This window comes from Zygotorulaspora mrakii, chromosome 1 (genome assembly GCF_013402915.1).
Source record: "Zygotorulaspora mrakii chromosome 1, complete sequence".
Lineage (NCBI taxonomy): Eukaryota > Fungi > Ascomycota > Saccharomycetes > Saccharomycetales > Saccharomycetaceae > Zygotorulaspora > Zygotorulaspora mrakii.
Window position 1 is genome coordinate 221,304 of NC_050719.1, and position 20,325 is coordinate 241,628.

General features: G+C 39.1%; 9 protein-coding genes across 9 annotated transcripts; 3 read left to right on the top strand and 6 right to left on the bottom strand.

The window, feature by feature from the left end:
* Nucleotides 1–256: 256 nt before the first annotated feature.
* On the bottom strand, nt 257–1,306 carry PDR17 (phosphatidylinositol transporter; the record flags this gene model as incomplete). The annotated part of the gene is made up of 1 exon (XM_037286003.1): nt 257–1,306. One exon carries the CDS (start codon nt 1,304–1,306, stop codon nt 257–259), a length of 1,050 nt encoding a protein of 349 aa, XP_037141898.1.
* A 199-nt stretch (nt 1,307–1,505) lies between these two features.
* CWC23 (U2-type spliceosomal complex subunit CWC23) lies at nt 1,506–2,366 on the bottom strand (the record flags this gene model as incomplete). The annotated part of the gene is made up of 1 exon (XM_037286004.1): nt 1,506–2,366. The coding sequence occupies one exon, from the start codon at nt 2,364–2,366 to the stop codon at nt 1,506–1,508; it is 861 nt and encodes a 286-aa protein (XP_037141899.1).
* Nucleotides 2,367–4,229: 1,863 nt separating this feature from the next.
* On the bottom strand, nt 4,230–5,234 carry YIF1 (protein transporter YIF1; the record flags this gene model as incomplete). The annotated part of the gene is made up of 1 exon (XM_037286005.1): nt 4,230–5,234. One exon carries the CDS (start codon nt 5,232–5,234, stop codon nt 4,230–4,232), a length of 1,005 nt encoding a protein of 334 aa, XP_037141900.1.
* A 484-nt stretch (nt 5,235–5,718) lies between these two features.
* POL2 (DNA polymerase epsilon catalytic subunit) lies at nt 5,719–12,357 on the top strand (the record flags this gene model as incomplete). Its single annotated transcript, XM_037286006.1, has 1 exon — nt 5,719–12,357. The coding sequence occupies one exon, from the start codon at nt 5,719–5,721 to the stop codon at nt 12,355–12,357; it is 6,639 nt and encodes a 2,212-aa protein (XP_037141901.1).
* A 704-nt stretch (nt 12,358–13,061) lies between these two features.
* ORC5 (origin recognition complex subunit 5) lies at nt 13,062–14,477 on the top strand (the record flags this gene model as incomplete). Its single annotated transcript, XM_037286007.1, has 1 exon — nt 13,062–14,477. One exon carries the CDS (start codon nt 13,062–13,064, stop codon nt 14,475–14,477), a length of 1,416 nt encoding a protein of 471 aa, XP_037141902.1.
* A 241-nt stretch (nt 14,478–14,718) lies between these two features.
* LIN1 (U5 snRNP complex subunit LIN1) lies at nt 14,719–15,852 on the top strand (the record flags this gene model as incomplete). Its single annotated transcript, XM_037286008.1, has 1 exon — nt 14,719–15,852. One exon carries the CDS (start codon nt 14,719–14,721, stop codon nt 15,850–15,852), a length of 1,134 nt encoding a protein of 377 aa, XP_037141903.1.
* An 18-nt stretch (nt 15,853–15,870) lies between these two features.
* On the bottom strand, nt 15,871–16,392 carry LTO1 (ribosome biosynthesis protein LTO1; the record flags this gene model as incomplete). Its single annotated transcript, XM_037286009.1, has 1 exon — nt 15,871–16,392. One exon carries the CDS (start codon nt 16,390–16,392, stop codon nt 15,871–15,873), a length of 522 nt encoding a protein of 173 aa, XP_037141904.1.
* Nucleotides 16,393–16,581: 189 nt separating this feature from the next.
* On the bottom strand, nt 16,582–16,803 carry ATX1 (copper metallochaperone ATX1; the record flags this gene model as incomplete). Its single annotated transcript, XM_037286010.1, has 1 exon — nt 16,582–16,803. One exon carries the CDS (start codon nt 16,801–16,803, stop codon nt 16,582–16,584), a length of 222 nt encoding a protein of 73 aa, XP_037141905.1.
* A 273-nt stretch (nt 16,804–17,076) lies between these two features.
* On the bottom strand, nt 17,077–19,353 carry DSL1 (Dsl1p; the record flags this gene model as incomplete). The annotated part of the gene is made up of 1 exon (XM_037286011.1): nt 17,077–19,353. The coding sequence occupies one exon, from the start codon at nt 19,351–19,353 to the stop codon at nt 17,077–17,079; it is 2,277 nt and encodes a 758-aa protein (XP_037141906.1).
* Between the last annotated feature and the right edge of the window lie 972 nt (nt 19,354–20,325).

Sequence of the window (20,325 nt, forward strand, 5' to 3'; positions counted from 1 at the left end):
TAAACAAGGCAGAAAAGATGTAATTATGACACTCTTTTTTACTATTTTTCTGTTTTCCATGACTGCGATATAGCTCATCTGATGATGTTCAGGAAAAGTTTGGTGGCACGAACGGCTGGAACGAAAAATTTCCCGAAATATTCCGATCGTTCAAAGAATAAATAAAAAGAAGCTTCTTCTCACCTTGGCATTCATCATTTTTCCGCATTATCAACATTTATCGGGATACTAAGCTATAGATTCTACAGTAAAGGAGCTATGAAAGGTTTTCGTAGTCTACGGGGTACAAGAGATCTTGATGATCTCCCTTCAAGTCGAATTCACTTAAGCCAACAAGACCTCCGAATTTGAGAAATCGTTCGTAGCTATATTTCTTCAAACTCTCAACCTTCTCCGACAGGTCTGCCCAGTAAACTTCATGATTGTAAGAGAAATCCAGTTTTCCATTGTACAAGGATTGTAGTTGTGCGGCATCTATATGGTTCTCGAACGGCTCATCAAATATGGTTTTCTGTCTTGTATTAGGATCCAAAAATGGATGCATCATCTTAAGAAAGGCCCATGCGAACCATGGGATATTGACCAACACACATTTACCAAGTCGTTCCGGATAATGGTTCTGCATCACATTAAGGCATAGCTTTGCGATTGATAATGGCGGCATCTTGTCTGTGATGATTCCCGGCTCTTTATAGTGTTTGAAGTCAATCAAAACAGTAATATTTTCCACTCCTTGCGGTGTGAATGTAGTTACACTTTCCATCATATATATTAGATGCTGCACTTGCCTGAAGGAGGGTTCCGTGTTCTGACGGCCATTTTTCATATATAGCAGTGGTCTCCTATTGATATCAAACCCCAGAATGTTTTGCTTACCAGTCTCATTTTCGACAGAAACGAGGTTAGAAGTCAAGGGCTGTGCAGTTATTCCATCAATCAATGAAAGACCAACTTCTCGTCTCCAGACAAGCGTAGATTTCAGACTTTTTATAGCTGCATCTAAATCCCATTTAGACGCTCGTAAATATCTCAATAGACATTCCCTTGATAGCCAGCACTTCTCTTTAGACGTCAAAGGTTTCAGTGTCTCGGTGTGCGTCGTGTCAATTGGCAATTGCAATTTATCATTTTGAAAGTACTCAAGCATCGATTTGTACAATTGAGAGTGCTCTTTTGTAACCTTTGGTGGAAGTTGGGGTTTACCATAGTGTTTCGGCGGACCGACAAACGCTTTATCACAGGGGATCAAATCCTTCTTGTTCACGGGTGGTGATTGTTCTTTCACCCTCTTCGAGAACAAACCCATGATATTCTTGGATATTCTACTGGGCTAGACACAAGAAATATTATATAACTTCTACTTGAGGATATGCTATATTATGTGCCAGTCGATTAACATGGCAATTGGTTTTCATGACCCTGCCAGTATAGACAAAAAACATGATTGACTGCGGACTGCGGGTAACAGTAATTCGCATACAACATGCAATGCTTCTTCAAAGCAGTCATTCTATAACGATCGTGTCATTATTGACCATGGCCGCTATTTTGGGATTAAGATCAACCCTGTCAGTGAAACCCGCGTAGTAGTGAAGTGGAATGCGAGGGGCAATATCTATTATCGATTTCCAGCCTTCCGTATTCCGCCTTTCAGTCCAACGTTGAAAGAGCTGCTGCGCTTCCTGTGGAGACATGAGAACCGCGTATGCTACAATTGTTTCATCATTTTGAAAGTCGTTTCTTGAAGAGTAGTAGAGGTCATAGAGCTCTTGAACCTCGAAAAGTCTGCTCAAAAAGGTTTTTAGAGTTAGCTTATCGGCCACAGTAGGATCATCATTAATGAGTTCTATTCTTAGCGTCGAGGAGTCATAAAACTTATGTACTGGCTGTGAATTTTCGCTAGAATTTGTGCTCTCTCGTAAATTTTTCCAATCCCCGTAGCTCATTTTGAAATGCTTCAGTTTCCGAAGTGTTTCACCATACTTTTGAATTTGCTGAACATTCGGGGCGTTTTCATCGTTTGAGATCCTTGATGCGTCGGCTTCCCTTTTATGCAGCTTATTGATGTGAGCCGTGCGGACCTTATCATTGGTTTCATGACTTTCACGATTTCTCAACCAACCGTTGTATGCGTCCCGGAGGGAACTATCACCGAGGACGTGGGTCGCCAGGGATATCAGATGGAACTTATGTAAACTCTGCGGATTATCCGGTTGTTTGTCCGGATGATACAGCAGAGCTAAGGTCCTGTATTGTTTTTTTATAGCGGATGGTGTGAGCTGTTCGCGAGGCACGTCATTTCCGAATTCTAGGATTTCATATAAGTCTAAATTCTCATCAAAGACCTTCTGCAGATCAAAACTCATCTAGTACCTTGGAAACTTGCAAGGTGGTTGCCTACAACTTGTAACATTGATCCTTCCGTCAGTCGTAAGTGCATGGTTTTAAATGTTTGGCATCGCCCGGACTCTCCGTCTATGTAATATGAAACAGAAATTGAAATTGAAAAAGTCTAATGGGAATAATCTCTACAGACACTTGCCGTGGCGGCAATTACTGAAACACTCCAGAGTTGCACTGTAATTTGCATAAAATCAGCACAGTAAACTCACAGGGTGTACGAAAGCTGGGAAGGACGTGGTGCGAGAACTGTGAGACAGCCTCGCCAAGAGAGAGATATAGCGTCCCAGCGGGCCAAAGAACTACTACAAAAACATACAGTATGAGCGAAACTCATAGAGCGCATGCCCATCTCATTCAACTCTGCAAAAATCTGTAAGTCGCAGGCTTAGAGCTCTAATCTGATGTAAAAAAATCGAATAGACATTTTGTATGAGGATAAGCTCGACAAGTAGCCACAGAAAACCAAATACCTTTTGGTATGAGATCCAGGGGGTTGCCATCCGCCATTAAGGCGACCATTTTTAGCATTTTCCCTTCAAAAGATGAAACGCTACTTATTTTTACGTGGAATTCGTATAATCTTCCTTCCCACTAGCAAGATTTCCTCGAAGAGGCCACGAGACACAATTTTCTGACATAAGTAGTCTCAGTCGGTTTCGTGGTCGATTCATCATGCTGGCTTCACCAGATGAGTCTCGCTCACACTGCGTTCAAATTCGCGTTACGTATTGTTTACTATGTAAGCAAAACTTTCAAACACGTGCAGCGGTGTTATGTGCAACGCAGGTTCACTTTTAATGGAAAGTGAGCAATTCACGCAAAAAACCAAACTCATCCAGATTTGCATATCAAAAGCGTCTTATATTTAGCCGCTGATGCACTCGAAAAACCGCAATTGAATAAGACCAATATTTCTTGTTGCTCATTGCCTATCATAAAAAAATAGCCGGAATAATGCATGTTGTGCCTATAGCTCATGTAATTGGTACATAGTGTTACACTTTGGGCAACCAGTTCAATGTACATCGATATACCTCTGAAAGAGGAGAGGAGTGATAAACAATCCGTGGAGAATGAGAGTATGTTTATCTTGCTACTACGAGATCGCGCAGATCGGAGTTTTTAGGAACACAGGCAAGATTGCACTAGCATTCTCAGATGGTTTCCTATTACCGCTAAAGGAGCCTTCAGAAAAAGCGAATCATAAATACGCCGTTTGATTGTTTTGGAAAACTCCTCAAAGAGGAAATATACCAGATTGCCTGTATGCTTTGCCTGAGAAGTGAATTTTTACTCAGTTCGACCAGCATAATGTGTTCAAAAGAGGCCTTAAACCAATAACTTGACGTGCTCAAACAACGTGCAGAATCGCTCCAAGTTTTCGGATATCTCTTATCTCGACCGACTCCCGTATTTGACTGATACTACTTCGATTAGACGATAATAGGGAAATAAGTGACGCGAATATGACACTCGAGAGTTCCTTGAGGTCTTCAGGTAGACTACTACAACCCGCATCAGCGAGTAATTCCAAATAATAATTCTTGGTTTGCCTAAAGCTGATTTGACATACGTGCTTCATCACTCGAGTACTCAGTTTCACAATGTCTGGGTAGTATTGATGCAGACGTTTTTGGTGCAGTTGTACGTATTGTACTTTTGTGACGAGATTCATATGAAGAAAGCGAGACCGCGAAAATCGCTAGCTCTTAAAGAAGGGTTGTGGCGAGCCGAAAACAAGTCTTCATCTTCAACGGCCAAGCTTATGAATTCTGGGTACTGTGTGAGTGCACTACACCCTAGTTTATATTGTATATAAAAATAAATCACGCCATTAACCACATAAGTACACTCTGCCAAAAGAATCCATAAACGAAAAGAAAATAGTTGCATTTCTTGACGGTAGACTTTTTGATGCTGCCCATATCATTATTAGCGTCGAAAAAAAGGTTGAACTTTACTGCTCTCAACAAGAAAACACCAAATGCTATAAATAAATACACCTTTGCCAACATTGACGCGTAAAATGGCTTGCTCGGAGAGAAAAGGACCAAAGTCAATGGGACAAATTTATAACCAACGTAACAGATCAATTCGATAAAGCTGGCAGTTGGACTATTGGTGCTCACCAACAAATATAAACCCAGCTTCAAAATGACCAGATCGAGGCCAACAAAGGCCAGCGTTGACGAAAGTTTATAGTATAAATTCTCCGGGTTGAAGTCGCCTTGCAAGCCTTTCTGCATATTCCATATCAAGATATACGTCACCAACCCCATCACCGGTATATACAAGTCTGGAGAATTGACATCATCTTTTGGTGGCAGGAAAGCTCCCTGCACTTGCGGATCAGGTAATCGCTGCCAATTACTTTTGTTTAAAAATGGCATAAGGATTATTTGTAGCTTTCTTAAGACGTAAGCGGTGGTAACTTGAAAATAGTGCGATAAACCGGATGACCCAGATGTGGCTTTTGAAACAGTTGCTTGAAACTGCGAGAAGTTTTCTTGCCCAATAAAATTACTGAATGCACTTTGACCAAGCTGATAAGCCATTGATGTGCTGCCACTTTGGAACGGGCCATTGCCTGCACCAGACGAACTAGAGGGGCCAGGGAGTCCCGCTGCCATGCCTTGGTTTCCATGCATTCCTTGGATCCCTTGAGAACCAGCTTGAAATGGTGCTCGCGAGGGATAACCGGTAATGGGGCCCTTTCCTTGCTGTTGCTGCTGTTCCACTACAGGGTGCATATCCCGACCAGGGATTCCTTGATCAAACCTGTCGTTTACTGCCCCTTCCTCGGAAGCATATGCGTATGGGTTGTAAGACATTATTCAAATACTCCTTGAGACCAATTAGGATCCTCGCTCTACTTTTATTGTTTTCACTGTTTCACAATCGACAATTGATCACTTTTTCAGCTTTTACTATAAGAATTCCACCGTGCGCCCTTGGTGCAACGCAGCATCGCGCTATACGGGACTACCTATATCTTGCAAATAATTCTGTTTGATGAACAAGCTCGATTTAATTTGTATAACATCGCCCTAGAACCATTACAGTGTTTCAAAAGCTCGAAATTGGAAGGTCTATTCTTGTGATGCGAAGCAAGATCCTGCTATATAATCTGTTCCTTAGTACTAAAGCATCGCTCTGTGCTATAGAGAAAGACGCGCGACGCGAGAATAATTTGAGATGATGTTGAAAATAATAAGAAATTGAACATCTCATCAAAGATTCTTTCTAAACTCTCAATTGAGAAACAGGTTTTTATTTGATCAAAAAAGGTTTAATAAAAACCTATCATACTAGTGAATGATGTCAAATAACTTCAAGGGCTCGGCATCCGCTAGATTTGCCAAAAAAGGAAGAACTAATTATGCGGGAAGCTCATCCAGTAATAACTATGCATTGACAACGAAGCAGCTGATGCAAGCGGCGAAGGTTGATAGCATTGATGAAATGATGGGATTCGAAAAGTACGTACCACCGCAGCATAGCGGTAAAACAGACGCAGGTAATCTTGATCAGGTTGCGGGACGTGTGGGATGGTTGACGAATATGCATCCTACAGTTATTTCACAGGAGTCGCTGACTGGTAAAGGAAATGGAGAGTCCTCAGGTATTGCAGGGGTAGATTTTTATTTTCTCGATGAGGAAGGTGGAAGTTTTAAGTCAACTTTGAACTACGATCCTTATTTTTTTGTCAAATGCAATGACGATTCACGAATACAGGAGGTCGAAGAACTTCTCAAAAAATACTTAGAGCCATGTCTAAAGCATTTAGAAGTTGTTGAAAAGGAGGATTTATCTCTGGATAATCACTTGATTGGTCTAAAGAGAACGTTGATAAAATTGAGCTTCGTGAATTCAAATCAATTGTTTGAGGCAAGAAAATTACTGAAACCCATTCTATCGTATAATGAAAGTAATAAAAGCGAACAACGAATTTACAAATCAAGTGTCCAAAACTCGAGCAAAAATTCGGTACGGGACGTGAAAAGTCTTATAGAAGACATCAGAGAGTACGATGTACCGTACCATGTTCGTATTTCGATTGATAAAAATATACGTGTTGGTAAATGGTACAAAATAACTTCGGATGGATTTTTTGAGTGTTCAGAAAAAGTGGCATTTGCAGATCCTGTGATACTAGCATTCGATATTGAAACAACCAAGGCTCCCTTGAAGTTTCCCGATTCGGCCATTGATCAAATTATGATGATTTCCTATATGATTGATGGGGATGGTTTCCTTATTACCAATAGAGAAATAATCTCGGAGGACATTGAAGATTTTGAATACTCGCCAAAACCCGAATATCTGGGACAATTTACAATTTTTAACGAAGAAGACGAAGCAGCATTATTACAAAGATTTTTTGAGCACATTCGAGATGTTAGACCGACAGTGATGTCCACATTCAATGGTGATTTTTTTGACTGGCCATTTGTGGAGAATAGAGCAAAAATTCATGGATTGGACATGTTTGAAGAGATTGGGTTTGCCTCGGATGCGGATGGAGAATACAAGTCATCGTACTGCTCTCACATGGATTGTTTCCGCTGGGTCAAGCGTGATTCTTACCTACCACAAGGCTCTCAAGGGTTGAAAGCAGTTACACAGGCTAAACTAGGCTACAATCCAATAGAGCTGGATCCGGAATTAATGACACCCTACGCATTTGAAAAACCACAACAGCTTTCAGAATATTCTGTTTCTGATGCAGTTGCAACTTATTACTTATACATGAAATATGTGCATCCTTTTATTTTTTCTCTTTGTACTATTATTCCTTTAAATCCTGATGAAGTGTTAAGAAAAGGTACGGGTACCTTATGTGAAATGCTTTTGATGGTGCAAGCATACAATGGGAATATAATGCTTCCAAACAAATATACTGATCCAATTGAGAGATTCTATGATGGGCATTTGTTAGAATCAGAAACTTACGTTGGTGGTCATGTCGAATCTTTAGAAGCCGGTGTTTTTCGCAGCGATATAACCAATGACTTTAACATAGATCCTACTGTAATAGACGAGCTACTGCAAGATCTTCCAAATGCACTCAAGTTTTCGATTGAAGTCGAAAACGATACTGCCCTTGAGAAGGTTACCAACTTCGAAGAAGTCAAGAAAGAGATTACAGATAAACTACTAGATTTGAAGCATAACAATAAAAGAAATGAATATCCTCTCATTTACCATGTTGATGTGGCCTCTATGTATCCAAATATCATGACGACAAATCGACTACAACCAGATAGTATGAAATCTGAAAGAGATTGTGCTAGTTGTGATTTTAATAGACCTGGTAAATTATGCGATCGGAGACTAAAATGGTCTTGGAGGGGTGAGTTTTTTCCAGCAAAAATGGATGAGTATAACATGGTAAAGAGAGCTCTACAAAATGAAACATTCCCCAATAAAAACAAGTTTTCTAAGAAACAGTATTTAAGCTTTGATGAATTAAGTTATGCTGATCAAGTTGCACATATAAAAAAACGTCTGACCGACTATAGTAGAAAAGTTTATCATAGAGTAAAGGTCTCGGAAGTTGTTGAAAGAGAGTCGATAGTATGCCAGAGAGAAAATCCATTTTATGCAGACACTGTTCGCTCTTTCAGAGATAGGAGATATGAATTCAAAGGTTTGGCGAAAGTGTGGAAACAGAAGCTATCCAAAAAAGACAACTCCGATAGACATGGTAAAGATGAAGCCAGAAAAATGATCGTTTTGTATGATTCTCTTCAACTGGCGCATAAGGTTATTTTAAATTCGTTTTATGGCTATGTTATGAGAAAGGGTTCTCGTTGGTATTCGATGGAGATGGCGGGTATCACTTGCTTAACAGGTGCGACCATTATTCAGATGGCTCGTGCCCTTGTTGAAAGACTTGGAAGACCGTTAGAACTGGACACTGATGGTATCTGGTGTATCATTCCAAAATCTTTCCCCGAAAACTTTACTTTCACATTGGAGAACGGCAAAAAGCTATTCTTATCCTATCCATGCTCGATGTTAAACTACAAAGTGCACGAAAAGTTCACCAATACGCAATATCAACAATTGGTGGATCCGGTGAAGCATAAGTACAAGACTATACGTGAGAACTCTATTTTCTTTGAGGTAGATGGCCCTTATAGAGCAATGATCTTACCATCTTCAAAAGAAGAAGGAAAGGGTATCAAAAAGCGGTATGCGGTTTTTAACGATGACGGATCTCTAGCAGAGTTAAAGGGATTCGAATTAAAGAGACGTGGTGAACTTCAGTTGATAAAAAACTTTCAAAGCGACTTGTTCAAGGTATTTTTGGAAGGTGACACGCTTTCAAATTGTTACTCAGCAGTTGCAAATGTGGCGAATAGATGGTTAGACATTCTCGATACAAAGGGTTCTTTGCTGGAGGATGAAGACCTGATTGAACTAATTTGCGAGAATAGAAGCATGTCTAAAACCTTGAAAGAGTATGAAGGTCAAAAATCCACTTCTATTACGACGGCTAAACGTCTTGGTGAATTCTTAGGTGAAGAAATGGTGAAAGATAAGGGACTGCAATGTAAATATATTATCAGCAGCTTACCGCCTAATGCGCCCGTTACAGAACGTGCAATACCTGTCGCAATATTTTCCGCTGAGTTAGCTGTAAAAAAATCATTTTTAAGAAGATGGACAATGGATATGTCACTAGAAAACTTTGACCCTCGAGGTATAATAGATTGGGGGTATTATAGAGAAAGAGTGGCTTCTGTAGTCCAAAAAATTATTACAATTCCTGCCGCTTTGCAAAATATATCAAATCCTGTGCCGAGAGTTGAGCATCCGATGTGGCTCCAAAAACGTTTGGCGACCAAACAAGATAAGTTCAAGCAAGTTTCCTTAAACAAATTCTTCACTAATACCCAAAGGCCTCCCTCTTCGGGGTCAATCAAAGACATTGAGGATCTCTTTCAAGAAAATGAAGGTGATAGTGGCACAATAGGTAGAATCGCCAAAGTTTCGACACGAAAAGGAAGTAAGAAGCGGAATAGAAGTAATATTGTCGAAGAAGAACCATTGGTGCTGCCGTCACATAAACCGTCGATGGAAGAAGATTATGTGGCATGGTTGCAATATCAAAAAATAAAATGGAAGATCCAGTCAAGAGACAGAATGCGCAGAAGCCATTTATTTGGCAATGGAAGTTCCACAACAGGAAGTACCGCTCTAGGAAACATGATCAGAAAACAGGCAGAGTCATATGCTAATTCTACTTGGGAAATCTTGCAATACAAAGCGTCAGCACAATCTGACGTGGTAGATGTATTTGTTTCTATAAATGGGAAGATACAGGTGCTGAAGTTCAATATACCTAAAACCGTGTTTGTGAAATTCAAAGCCCCTCCACTTGGTAGCATTGATCATTGTACCATGGAGGCATCAAGCTACTCTCTTCCCAATAACTCTAAATTGAAAGATCTTTCATCAAGCAATTTATACAAGTTGACGCTAACAGAACGTACCTTCCTCGATGAGCTGGAAAATCCAAACAGCATTTTGAATAGTGATAAAGTAATAGGAATTTTCGAGAGTTCAATACCTTCAAATGAACGAGCAATCATGGAACTTGGATCTTCTGTAACTTTTACATCAAAAGCGATGGGTGATCTAGGAAAGGGACTAAGAGATGGGTTTCATATGAAAAACCTTTCAATGTCCGAGAGTCAAAGATATCTTAGCAGATTTTCAATCGCATCAGCTTATATACTGCATCTCGTTACCGACGTTGGTTATGAGTTTTTATGCATCTTTAAGTCATGGAGTCACTCCACGACTGTACTCTGCCTAAAACCTTCATTTCAAGCTGCAGAACTCAGCTCCACAACTTTATCTCAGACATTCTCCGAAGTATTCCAAAAAAAGAAGGAACATTTAGCCAAATACTCCAAGTTTGTTTCGTATGCAGAAAATATGACTTTTGATACACATAGTTTCACCGATAAACTTAAATTTCAACGAAAATTTTCTAGGGAGGTTCACAAATTGAAGGACGACAAGGGGCTGCAGTTTTTAATTCTGCTACAATCTCCTTATCATTCAGACTTACTTGATACTGCAAAAGTTTTGAGCCAGGTACCGGTTATCCCATGTGCAATAAATGAAACTAAAGTGCCACAACTGAATTGGCAGGGAGCGGTGGGCAAAAAGATGATAAATCATATTCTATCTTGCAGCTCCTGGCTTTCTCATTTGCTAAGCATCTCACAATTTAGCAACGTACCCATTTGCAATTTAAAGCTGGACAATCTTGGATATGTGATTGATATACTCTATGCAAGACAGTTAAAGCATGAGGGACATGTATTATGGTGGGATGAAAGCATTCCGCTTCCGGATCATGGAGGAGTTCAAAGAGATTTTGATTTGAATTTGTTTTCTCTTATGGGAGATATGAGCTTTCCAGAACTCAACAATTCTGGCGCTTACGATCATGTTGTTCTAGAAGTTGAAATGGAAAACTTAACTGTAAATACTGTTCTAGCATCCGCACTGCTCAACACGGAAGAGGGCAGCGAAATTTCAGAGGTTGATATACCACTTAATTCAGATGATGGTACAAAAAATTTCAAATCTACTTTTATTCAGGATGCATTCTCTGGCGGTTCTTTAGCTGTCCTGAGAAGCTTACTTAAGAGTTGGTGGGATAGTGCAATGAAAAACAATTTGACGGCCGATTTATTGGTAAATGCTTTTGTTAGCTGGGTACACAACTCAAATTCTAAACTATTTGATCCCCTGTTGCGATATCACATCCACAACTTGACAAAAAGGTCTTTATTCCAGCTTATTGCTGAATTTCACAGTCTAGGTTCTACAGTGATATATGCGTGCCGTAATAAATTGCTTATCAATACAAGCAAGCTATCACCAGAATTATGTTACGCGTATGGTCAATACATTACGAAAGCAGTAAGGACCAACCCTATTTTCACTTATATAGATCTCAGAATAGAGAAATATTGGGACTTATTGATATGGATGGATAAATATAACTTTAGTGGATTAGCCTGCACTGAGATTCACGATAAAGAAATTCAAGATATTAGAGCTTTCTCACAGTGGCACATCAGAGAGTTTTTACCTGTGATATATCAACCTGAATTTGATGACTGGATGATGATTATTCTAGACAGTATGATGAAAGCCAAAAAAGAGTATATGTCCGCGGTAGATGGAACTCAGAGAATCACACAAATTGTGAGTAAAAAAAGTGATGATAGCAATACTAAAGAAGCTAGTGCCTTGGCAACATTTACTCACATATTTGCTAAACCTTTGATCAAGAGAGTTCGAAAGTTGTATCGAAATCAGCAAGAGTTCATTCTTGATCCTAAATATGCAGCTGATTATTCATTTCCAAGTTTGCCTGGGTCTCATCTGGTCTTGAACAATCCTTTGTTAGAACTTGTGAAATTCCTATGTCAAGTAATGCTGTTTTCACAGAAAACGGTTATCGAAGTGAGAGAACTTAGGAAACAGCTTTTGAATATATTTGAAATACGTGAATTTGACGCAATCTCTGAATTCAAAGACCCGAGTACAGCTTTAGTAGTTAGTGGTTTCCAATGTGAGAACTGTTCCTCCCTCAATGACATCGATTTGTGCAATGAGGATCCATCTACGGTTTTCAAGTGTAACAAGTGCCACAGAGACTTCAACCTAACGCTACTTCAAGATCATTTAATAAGAATGTTTTATGCTGAGCGTGAAGCTTACTTGATTCAAGATATACGTTGTTCACGTTGTAAAAAGGTCAAAACAGATAATATGAGTAAATATTGCGCATGCTCCGGCTCATGGAAGGCAGATGTATCTCTAGAATCGGTCATGAGTAGGGTGTCTGTATACCTCAGAGTTGCTAAATTTTACCAATTTGAGTTATTGAAAAGCTGCATATCTTCTTTGCGTATATAGATGGACAACCGTCAAGAGTTTTTTCATTTAGATGTCTACGTAAGTGTTCTTCCATATTTTCTCGGTACAATAAAGGACGAATGTTTTTCATTTACCGGTAAGTTTGGCTTAGCTTCTGATGATTTCTAACCCACGTTTTTTTGGGTAGCAGAAAAAGAATGGTATTCGTCTACAATCAATGTGTGTATTATTTAATACCACGCTTTGCTACCTACTGACATTTACACAACAACAAGGTCAAAACTTTGTTTTAGGTTTTCACTATATTTCGAGGTGCATTGGTATCGCATTTGAGGCTGCAAGAGACCTAGTACTTTAAACCTACATGATACCGAAAAAGGAAGCTTTAGTAGAGGGGAAAGGTTAGCTGAAAATATCGTCTTCTAGTACAAGTATGTGGCTCCTAGGGTGTGCATATATCATCATTATGTACTGCTTTGACCCTCACCAGAATGGAAGACCATGATGATGTCACACTATCAGCAGCAAAATACTGCCCCTTCTACTCCTATGTACCATGCAGAGTGGCTACACATGTTTACTTGTTTGCTTGAATTGTTTCTTAGATACGTATGGTTTGCAGGATTATTATTTTTCATTTTTGAAAATCATTTTGACACTAGAACTGACTTAGAAAGAATAAAAGAATCATCGGCAAAATAAGTGCAAGGATCCGAAGCTGTTTAGGAGTTATTTCATAGTCGATGATAAGTTACCCAGAAGATGTTCTTTTTCGAGATTACCAACTGAAAAGTGTAGCGGCCTTTGTTCACGGAGATCCAACGATTGCGTGTCCTAATTTGATTATTCAGGGAAATAGCAGCAGTGGGAAAACATACGTACTGCAAAAATTTTTCGAAGCAAATCCTTCGTTAATCAATGCATGGTTGGAACCAATAGAATTAGTGTCGTGGAAGCCACTTTTGCAAGCCGTGGTAAGAAGTGTTCAAAATAAACTAAAGATTCTATTTTGCGACTTAGCGCATAAGGAGTGCGATCCATTAGAAGTGGAGGAGCCTTTTTTATTGGTCAAGGCACTCTGGAACATATTCTCACAATACGATTCATTGCCGACGGACATCAACTTTTTTCTCGTTCTCGATGGCTTTGATCGGTTGCAGGATTTAGACGCAGCTCTATTCAACAAATTCATAAAGTTTCACGAGCTCATCAATACGAAAAGCAAGATTCACTTAAAGTTAATCTACATGATACAGGATATTGCTTTTGTGGAAAGATATTCGAGTCATTGTCTTCCCATGATAGTTTTTCCTAGTTATTCAATTGAGCAGATCATTGAGATATTAATTTTCACTAGAGTAGAGCAATTAGTTATGAGTAACACCCTTAGGGAGAGGATCATAAAACAAGGTGTAGAGGAGTGTACGGATGAACAATTTGTAAGTGTGGCAGCAAATTATATAAAATTGATAGTTCAGGCATTTCACTCTTATACTGGAAACAATATCAATGCCCTCAATGATTTCATAGATTTCAAATGGCACTCATATGTGCAAAAAATTACCAAGGAGAATATATTTGATCCTTTAGCTCTGTATAGAAGCAGTATCAATTTGTTTTTGACTACAGACGATTCTTTTGTGGAAGATGAAGATAATCGTGACAATTATAACGAGCCCTCTCAAACGTATGAACTATCAGCGATTTCAAAATATCTACTCATAGCAGCATACATATGCTCGTATTTGGGACCACGGTACGATAGTAATGTTTTTTCAAGAAGGTCATATTTGAAGTCTGGAAGATCCTCCTATGGTCGAAGGAAAAAAATGGAGACAAATCCAAGATATCTCCAGCCTTCTCTTTTCCATTTAGAAAGACTCTTTGCTATTTTTCAGGCAATCTTTCCAGTGGAACGGACAACTGAAAGTGGGTCTTTGGCATCTTTGCGAGAAGAAGCACTTATCCGAGCAAATGTAGAGGTATTCCAAAACCTGGCAGAGTTGCATGTCCTTAAGATGGTCTCCACTACGGTTACTAAAAACATTGATTTCTTGAGTCATAAAACTAAATGGAAGGTCAATGTGCCATGGGAAATTGTTCTGGAAGTAGCGAAATCCGTCAATTTTGATATCAGCCAGTATTTTAGTGGCCTTTAAATACTACAATTTTTGATCATGGAAAACACCAAACATCACTCTCGCACACATCCAACAATTGCGTTACATATCTAACGAACTAGCATTTATTATGCGTCAGAATATAGACTTATCTACCACACATGTAACCCTGACATCGCATACTTACATATCGCTGTGACAATATGAAGGTACAATTGAAGTCAATCAATCAAGTTTGACAAGTAAACGCATTGGAAGTTCGGAGCTCGAGCTTGTATAGATGAGCTCTTATGAATTTTCCTCCAGTGATCCTCTTAAAGTAAGGAAAAAAGCTGTTGAAAGTGATGAGGATGACGAAAGCCTGGAAGATCTAGTCGAGGAGAACGGGTTCCTGAGCAAATCTGTCTCTCAGCGAATAAAACGACATAAGTACTTAGCCTCATATAATTCGGATTCCTCAGAAGACGACGAAAGCGATTCAGATGGTCCTGTACGACAGAGAGAGGGCACAGGAGCGATTACCGAAGGTCAAGATAGTGAAGATAAAAATGATATGTTCTCACTAGAGGACGAAGAAGAAGTTGGCAATGAAGGGAATGAGGAAAGGAAGGCAAGACGGTTGAAGGCTCTGGATATTAACAAATTCAATGAAGAAAATTTAAAAAACCTGGGTTCAGAGACAGATGATGTCGGGTTTAACGAGGAAGAAGGCTCAATAAGAATAGAGGCTTTTAATATCGAGGAAGAATCAAAACGTGGTATGTTCGATGAAGATGGGAACTATATGGAAGCAGAGGAACATGAAGATGATGTTTTCCAAGATCAAGATATGTGGATTCGAGACTTCAAGGACGTCAGTAAAACTGCAGAAGCACAAAAGAAGTTGGCGAAGAGCCAGGTACAACAACAACGTGAAAGCCAAAAGCGGAAAAAAATTTATATGCTAGATGAGGCTCTAATTAGACTACAGTATTTGCTTTCCAAAGATGATACCGTGTTGGATACATTGGGAAAGTATAACAAACTGCGAGAGAAGCAAGCGCGCCAGAAAGTTTTGGATTCTAGTGGTAGAAACGTTAAGGAATACGTTGTAAATGCCATAAATTTGCTAGCTGATCTTGTGGCAATTCTGGAAAGCAAAGGTGTCAGCAATGTATATGAATTAAACAGGCCTCACATCGAAACATTGATTAAAGAAGAGTCGTTAACAGCGGAGACCACCGACAACTACAAAACAGGACTATGGCATTTCAAGTGGATGTCAAAAATGGATGATATTCATGGATTATATACAAACTATCAGATGCAGTACTGGAAACAGACTTATTTTAACCACAAAGTTGTCGTAAAATACCGGGACGAGCAAGATGAGAAAAGTAATTGGTTGGATATAGATTGTGTAACGTTCATGTAATCCAGAAAAAACGAAATCTTACCAGTCTTGCTGCTTTCCATTAAAAGACACATCATCCGTTCCGATACCGTCTTCCACATACGCCTTGAGTGTTCCACCTAAAGAAGAGGAGGTTTTGTCCAACATATCAAAAATAATTGAATCCTTGAAACCGTAATTTTGCTTCCTATTTAGTACGAGGAGTATTGTTCTGAACTTGTTCTTAATTTTTAAAACTCTTGAATCGAAGTCCGCCACTGTCTCATCGCTGTTGTCAAATCGCAATCCTCTCAATAGCGAACGCACGATCTCTATGTTCTTTGATAGAGAAGTATTATCAATATTTTGAGCAGCTATTACATCAATATACCCCTCTATTTCTCCCAAGAGTAGAAATCTTTGGAGACCAACCTGCAATCCATACTGTTTTCCTTGCCTGAAATTATCCTTAGCCTTAACAGCCAATCCCTCCTCATAACCCTCCTTGTAAAACTTCTCCTCTAGATTCAACAACTCGTCCATGGCATCGTTCAAATCGCCATTTGATGTTCTTGGAGACATAGCTCTTGAGATTCACAGTACTCAACCCTTTCTTGTTCTTAATAAGCTCGATCTGTGAATTACTTTTCACATTGTCTCATCGAAAGAGCCCACTGCAGTAAAAGCCATGTTTGAAAATTACACCTCTAAAAAAGGAAATCTATATATCTAGCACATCGCTGAATAACTAATTGACAGAATATCTAAAACTTAAAGCTTTTTCCCGGAGTTAACTGTTTTACCGGTCTTCTTGATCTTTTCCAAAATGGTCTCGTATGGCAAACTGGTGAAAACGTCAACAGTTTGATCTTCCAACGAAATATCCACCTTTGACACTGCAGGTTCCAGTCTCTTCAACACCTTGCTAACAGAGTTTGAGCATCCTGAGCAACTCATAGAAACATTGTATTGGTAGTGACTTTGTTCCGACATTTATTTTAACTTGTTATTATATCTCACGATGAGCTCTAAAGGGGAAATAGCTGATAGTATAATTTAGGAGTTATTCCCGGTTTATATAGATCAGTTCATACTTTTAAAACCTCTTGTCTGGCACTGCTTTGTAATGTATATTCCAAATTCAGAATGCCAGGCCAAGGAGGTTATTTAGGAAATATCACGTGGACTGGTGCAATTGGCCAGTGAATAGTTTTAAAACTACAAACTTAAGGAAGTCAATGATTGAAAATACTTTCATTGCTTATTTTATTCTAGCTCGACGTTCCTAATTTCTCTTATATCATCGATGGCATTTCTTCTCAGTGGGGTCTCTGCGAACAATAAAACGATCCATTGTATAATTTCGTCAGTGGTAAAAAGATAGAAGTCGCCGTGATAGAACAATTCCATTATGTCCTTGAGATGTAGGGGTAGAAACGTTCCTATGAAGGAAAACTTTTCACGCAGTTCACTCATTTCCTTGCTGTGAGGTAGAATTGTGACTTCTGTCTTTGCGAATATCAAAGAGATAAATTCTGATAAATTCTCAGAATTTTTCTCAGATATAATATTCCAAGTCAGAATTTTTCCTGCGATACAATTCTGATATAAAAATTTCAAAAATTTTGTGATACACTCTTGTGCGACTCCATTGTTCAATTGAGAAAAAGGCCCAATCACTTCGTTGTGAATAAAAGGCAACAACTCAGTGATTGTCGTATCCCAAGAGGGGTTTGACTCGTTTTGCTCAAATTCTTCCAATTGTTGTGACACGTAAGTATCACAAATTTTTTCTCTAGTTCTAATATTAAAATCCAAATAATTCAAAGCCAATTCATACAGTCTTGAAAATGATCTATCTGCCGAGTGTATGTAGCTTAAATCTCTCGATAGCTGACACCAATCATCTCCAAAATATGGTATGCACATTCCCATATACGCAGTTTGAAGCACATTCAATTTGTAACGATAATACGGTTCATCAAATGAACCACCACATTTCTCTTTCCACCTTTGAGAGAAGACTCGAATCGATGCCATATATTTTTTTGATAATGACGTAACCTTAAAAGAAGATTTGGTCTCAACGCTTTTCATGGATTTTCGCTCATCTTCTACATCGAAATCAACATTCCAAGCGTCATCCCATCCGTCTTCAACTCCTTCGGTGTCTGCATTATCTTCTACAGCTCCAAGATCGTCTGTCTTTTCTGTGTTCCTACTTTTTTTCGATATGCGGCTTACATTATCTCCCTCAACGCTAACGTCAATCTGATCATCCCAACCATCATCTGCTTCCCAGCCCCAATCTTCGGTTTCATCATCTTTTAAGTTTTTATTTGTCATACCATCTGCGGCCATAGAATTCCTTGAGCTTCCTGTCTGGTAAGTTACAAGCTTAGGCTCAACTCTTACTAAATTTTTGTTTTCATCTTCAAATAGCATGCGCAGCTCTTGCAATTGTTCTTGGAAGATTTTTTCAAGCTGCAGATGGACATATAACTCTTCACTAGTCAAAAGACGCTCAATTTCACTTGCGATTGCTTTTGACATGTCCTCTTGACTGTTCAAAAGTTTTTCTAGTAAACAATTGACACGAAGAGCTTTCTTTTTAACAGAGCTTTCTTGTGGACCGAAAACGCCGGATGCATTTTTTTTGATAACTTTTAATAGATCATTTGCAAGAACAGGACAAAGTCTTCGTACAAGCACTGACTTAGCTCCAGGTGGCGATGTGTGATCAAGAAACAGAAGAATGCTTTCAAAGTTTGATAACGTTCCAGCGGTTGTCTCCTCATTACCAATATACACCCCTTTGAGGATGAGGAAATCCTTGTCGTCACTGAATGCAATCTCCTTTTTTCCAACAAATATTAGACTCTTCATTTTTTCCACTATTACGTCAAGATGTATGTGATCATTAAATATGGATTTCAAAGTGGCTCTGACATTTTCTTGGAGATCAGCTAGGAGCATGTCGTCGATAATCCAGTGTTTCGAATCCACAAGCCCTTCTGGGAAAAATAGTGTTGCAACAGACTCTATAAAAGCCGAATATTCTATTTCAACGTCATCCTTGCCCCACTTGATCCGTTTATGAAGTGCGATCGAATCATCCTGTACTTTCCAAAAGGCTTTGCATACTTCATGGACCTGATGCACAAACTTGACGTGCAAACCATCAACAAATCTGGAAACTGATTGTTGTAGACCAAAGCTTTTATTCAGGATGAACTCATTCTCATATAATTTCTTTCTCAAAGTCTTCAACGACTGGTAGCAATTCTCGAACTCCTGGAGTTCAAGATTGGTTTCAATCTCCAACACTAGCCCCGGAATGCTTCTAAGCCGACTCAATTCATGCAGCTCTTTACTCAGCTCCTGCTCCCTGCTTAGTATATCAGAACTATTGTGACCATTCTCTCTATTACTGTTGAGATATTCCTCCAGCAATTTGTCGTTCTTTAACTCACGCAGCAGTTTATCGTTGTCACCCAATAAGTTTCTTACTGGGTCTCGAATGATCTGCACAACACCCTCCATGCTACAAGAAACGCTACAACTCCCAACGTCGCTTCAAGAGTCTTCTTTCACTGAAGACCCTTAGGCATCTTTTATTTTGCACCAATGCAAGTCTCGTATTACAATTATTAGAATCATGCTTTACGATGAATAAAGAAATCGAAACAATCAGCACTTGTTGAACATTACTGCAAGTGCTACGAAATCCGTGTGCCTTATACTTGTGATTCAGATTAAACTGATGATTGTTGGATAGGAAATGTTATCGATCATATTTTGATCTGAGTGAGCTGAGATAGTTTTTCATCATAAACATGTATAGCACGAATTTTCAAGATATTTTGAGTACAACAAGCAAGAACAACGTTGCGGCATCGACTGCCAGCGTAGTCTTACGCTGCCAAGTTGCCAGTCTGTATAGGCTTGTAACTTATGTTCATCTACATACTGCCAATGAAATTGATGTAAAGAGTGAAAAGTGCGGAAACACATTCATCTTCTCCATTTAAATAAATGACTGAAAAAATTTTCAATCCAAGTTACCCGAACACGCGCTATAAAATTAAACAAGTACTAATTCATGAGGGCATACAGCTATCCAGCTTGTTTCGGCGTTAATCACCAATTAGGAGGCACCCCATTAGATCTCCAGATATGAATTTCCATGCTATCAAAAGAATTTTCTCGAGGTATCGAGTTAAGCTTGATTCGAAGGCAATTTAATAGTCTTGTTTTTACGTGGTTGCAGGTCTAGCTCCACAATTTGAAACGTGCATCGTTCAGGTGTCACATATCTGCAAAATCTTAGTTATTTATGCATCTTTATTTTAGATGCTGGCCCAATAATGAGTTCAACATGACGGAAATATTTTTCCTATGACCTTACAGCCGTCAGAATAAGAAAGTTGTCACTTTGGCTCGTCGCCAAAGTGCAATTTCTGCCAATTTAGCATTTAAAACTAATAATTCACCACTTTTGGTTACCATTGCCTG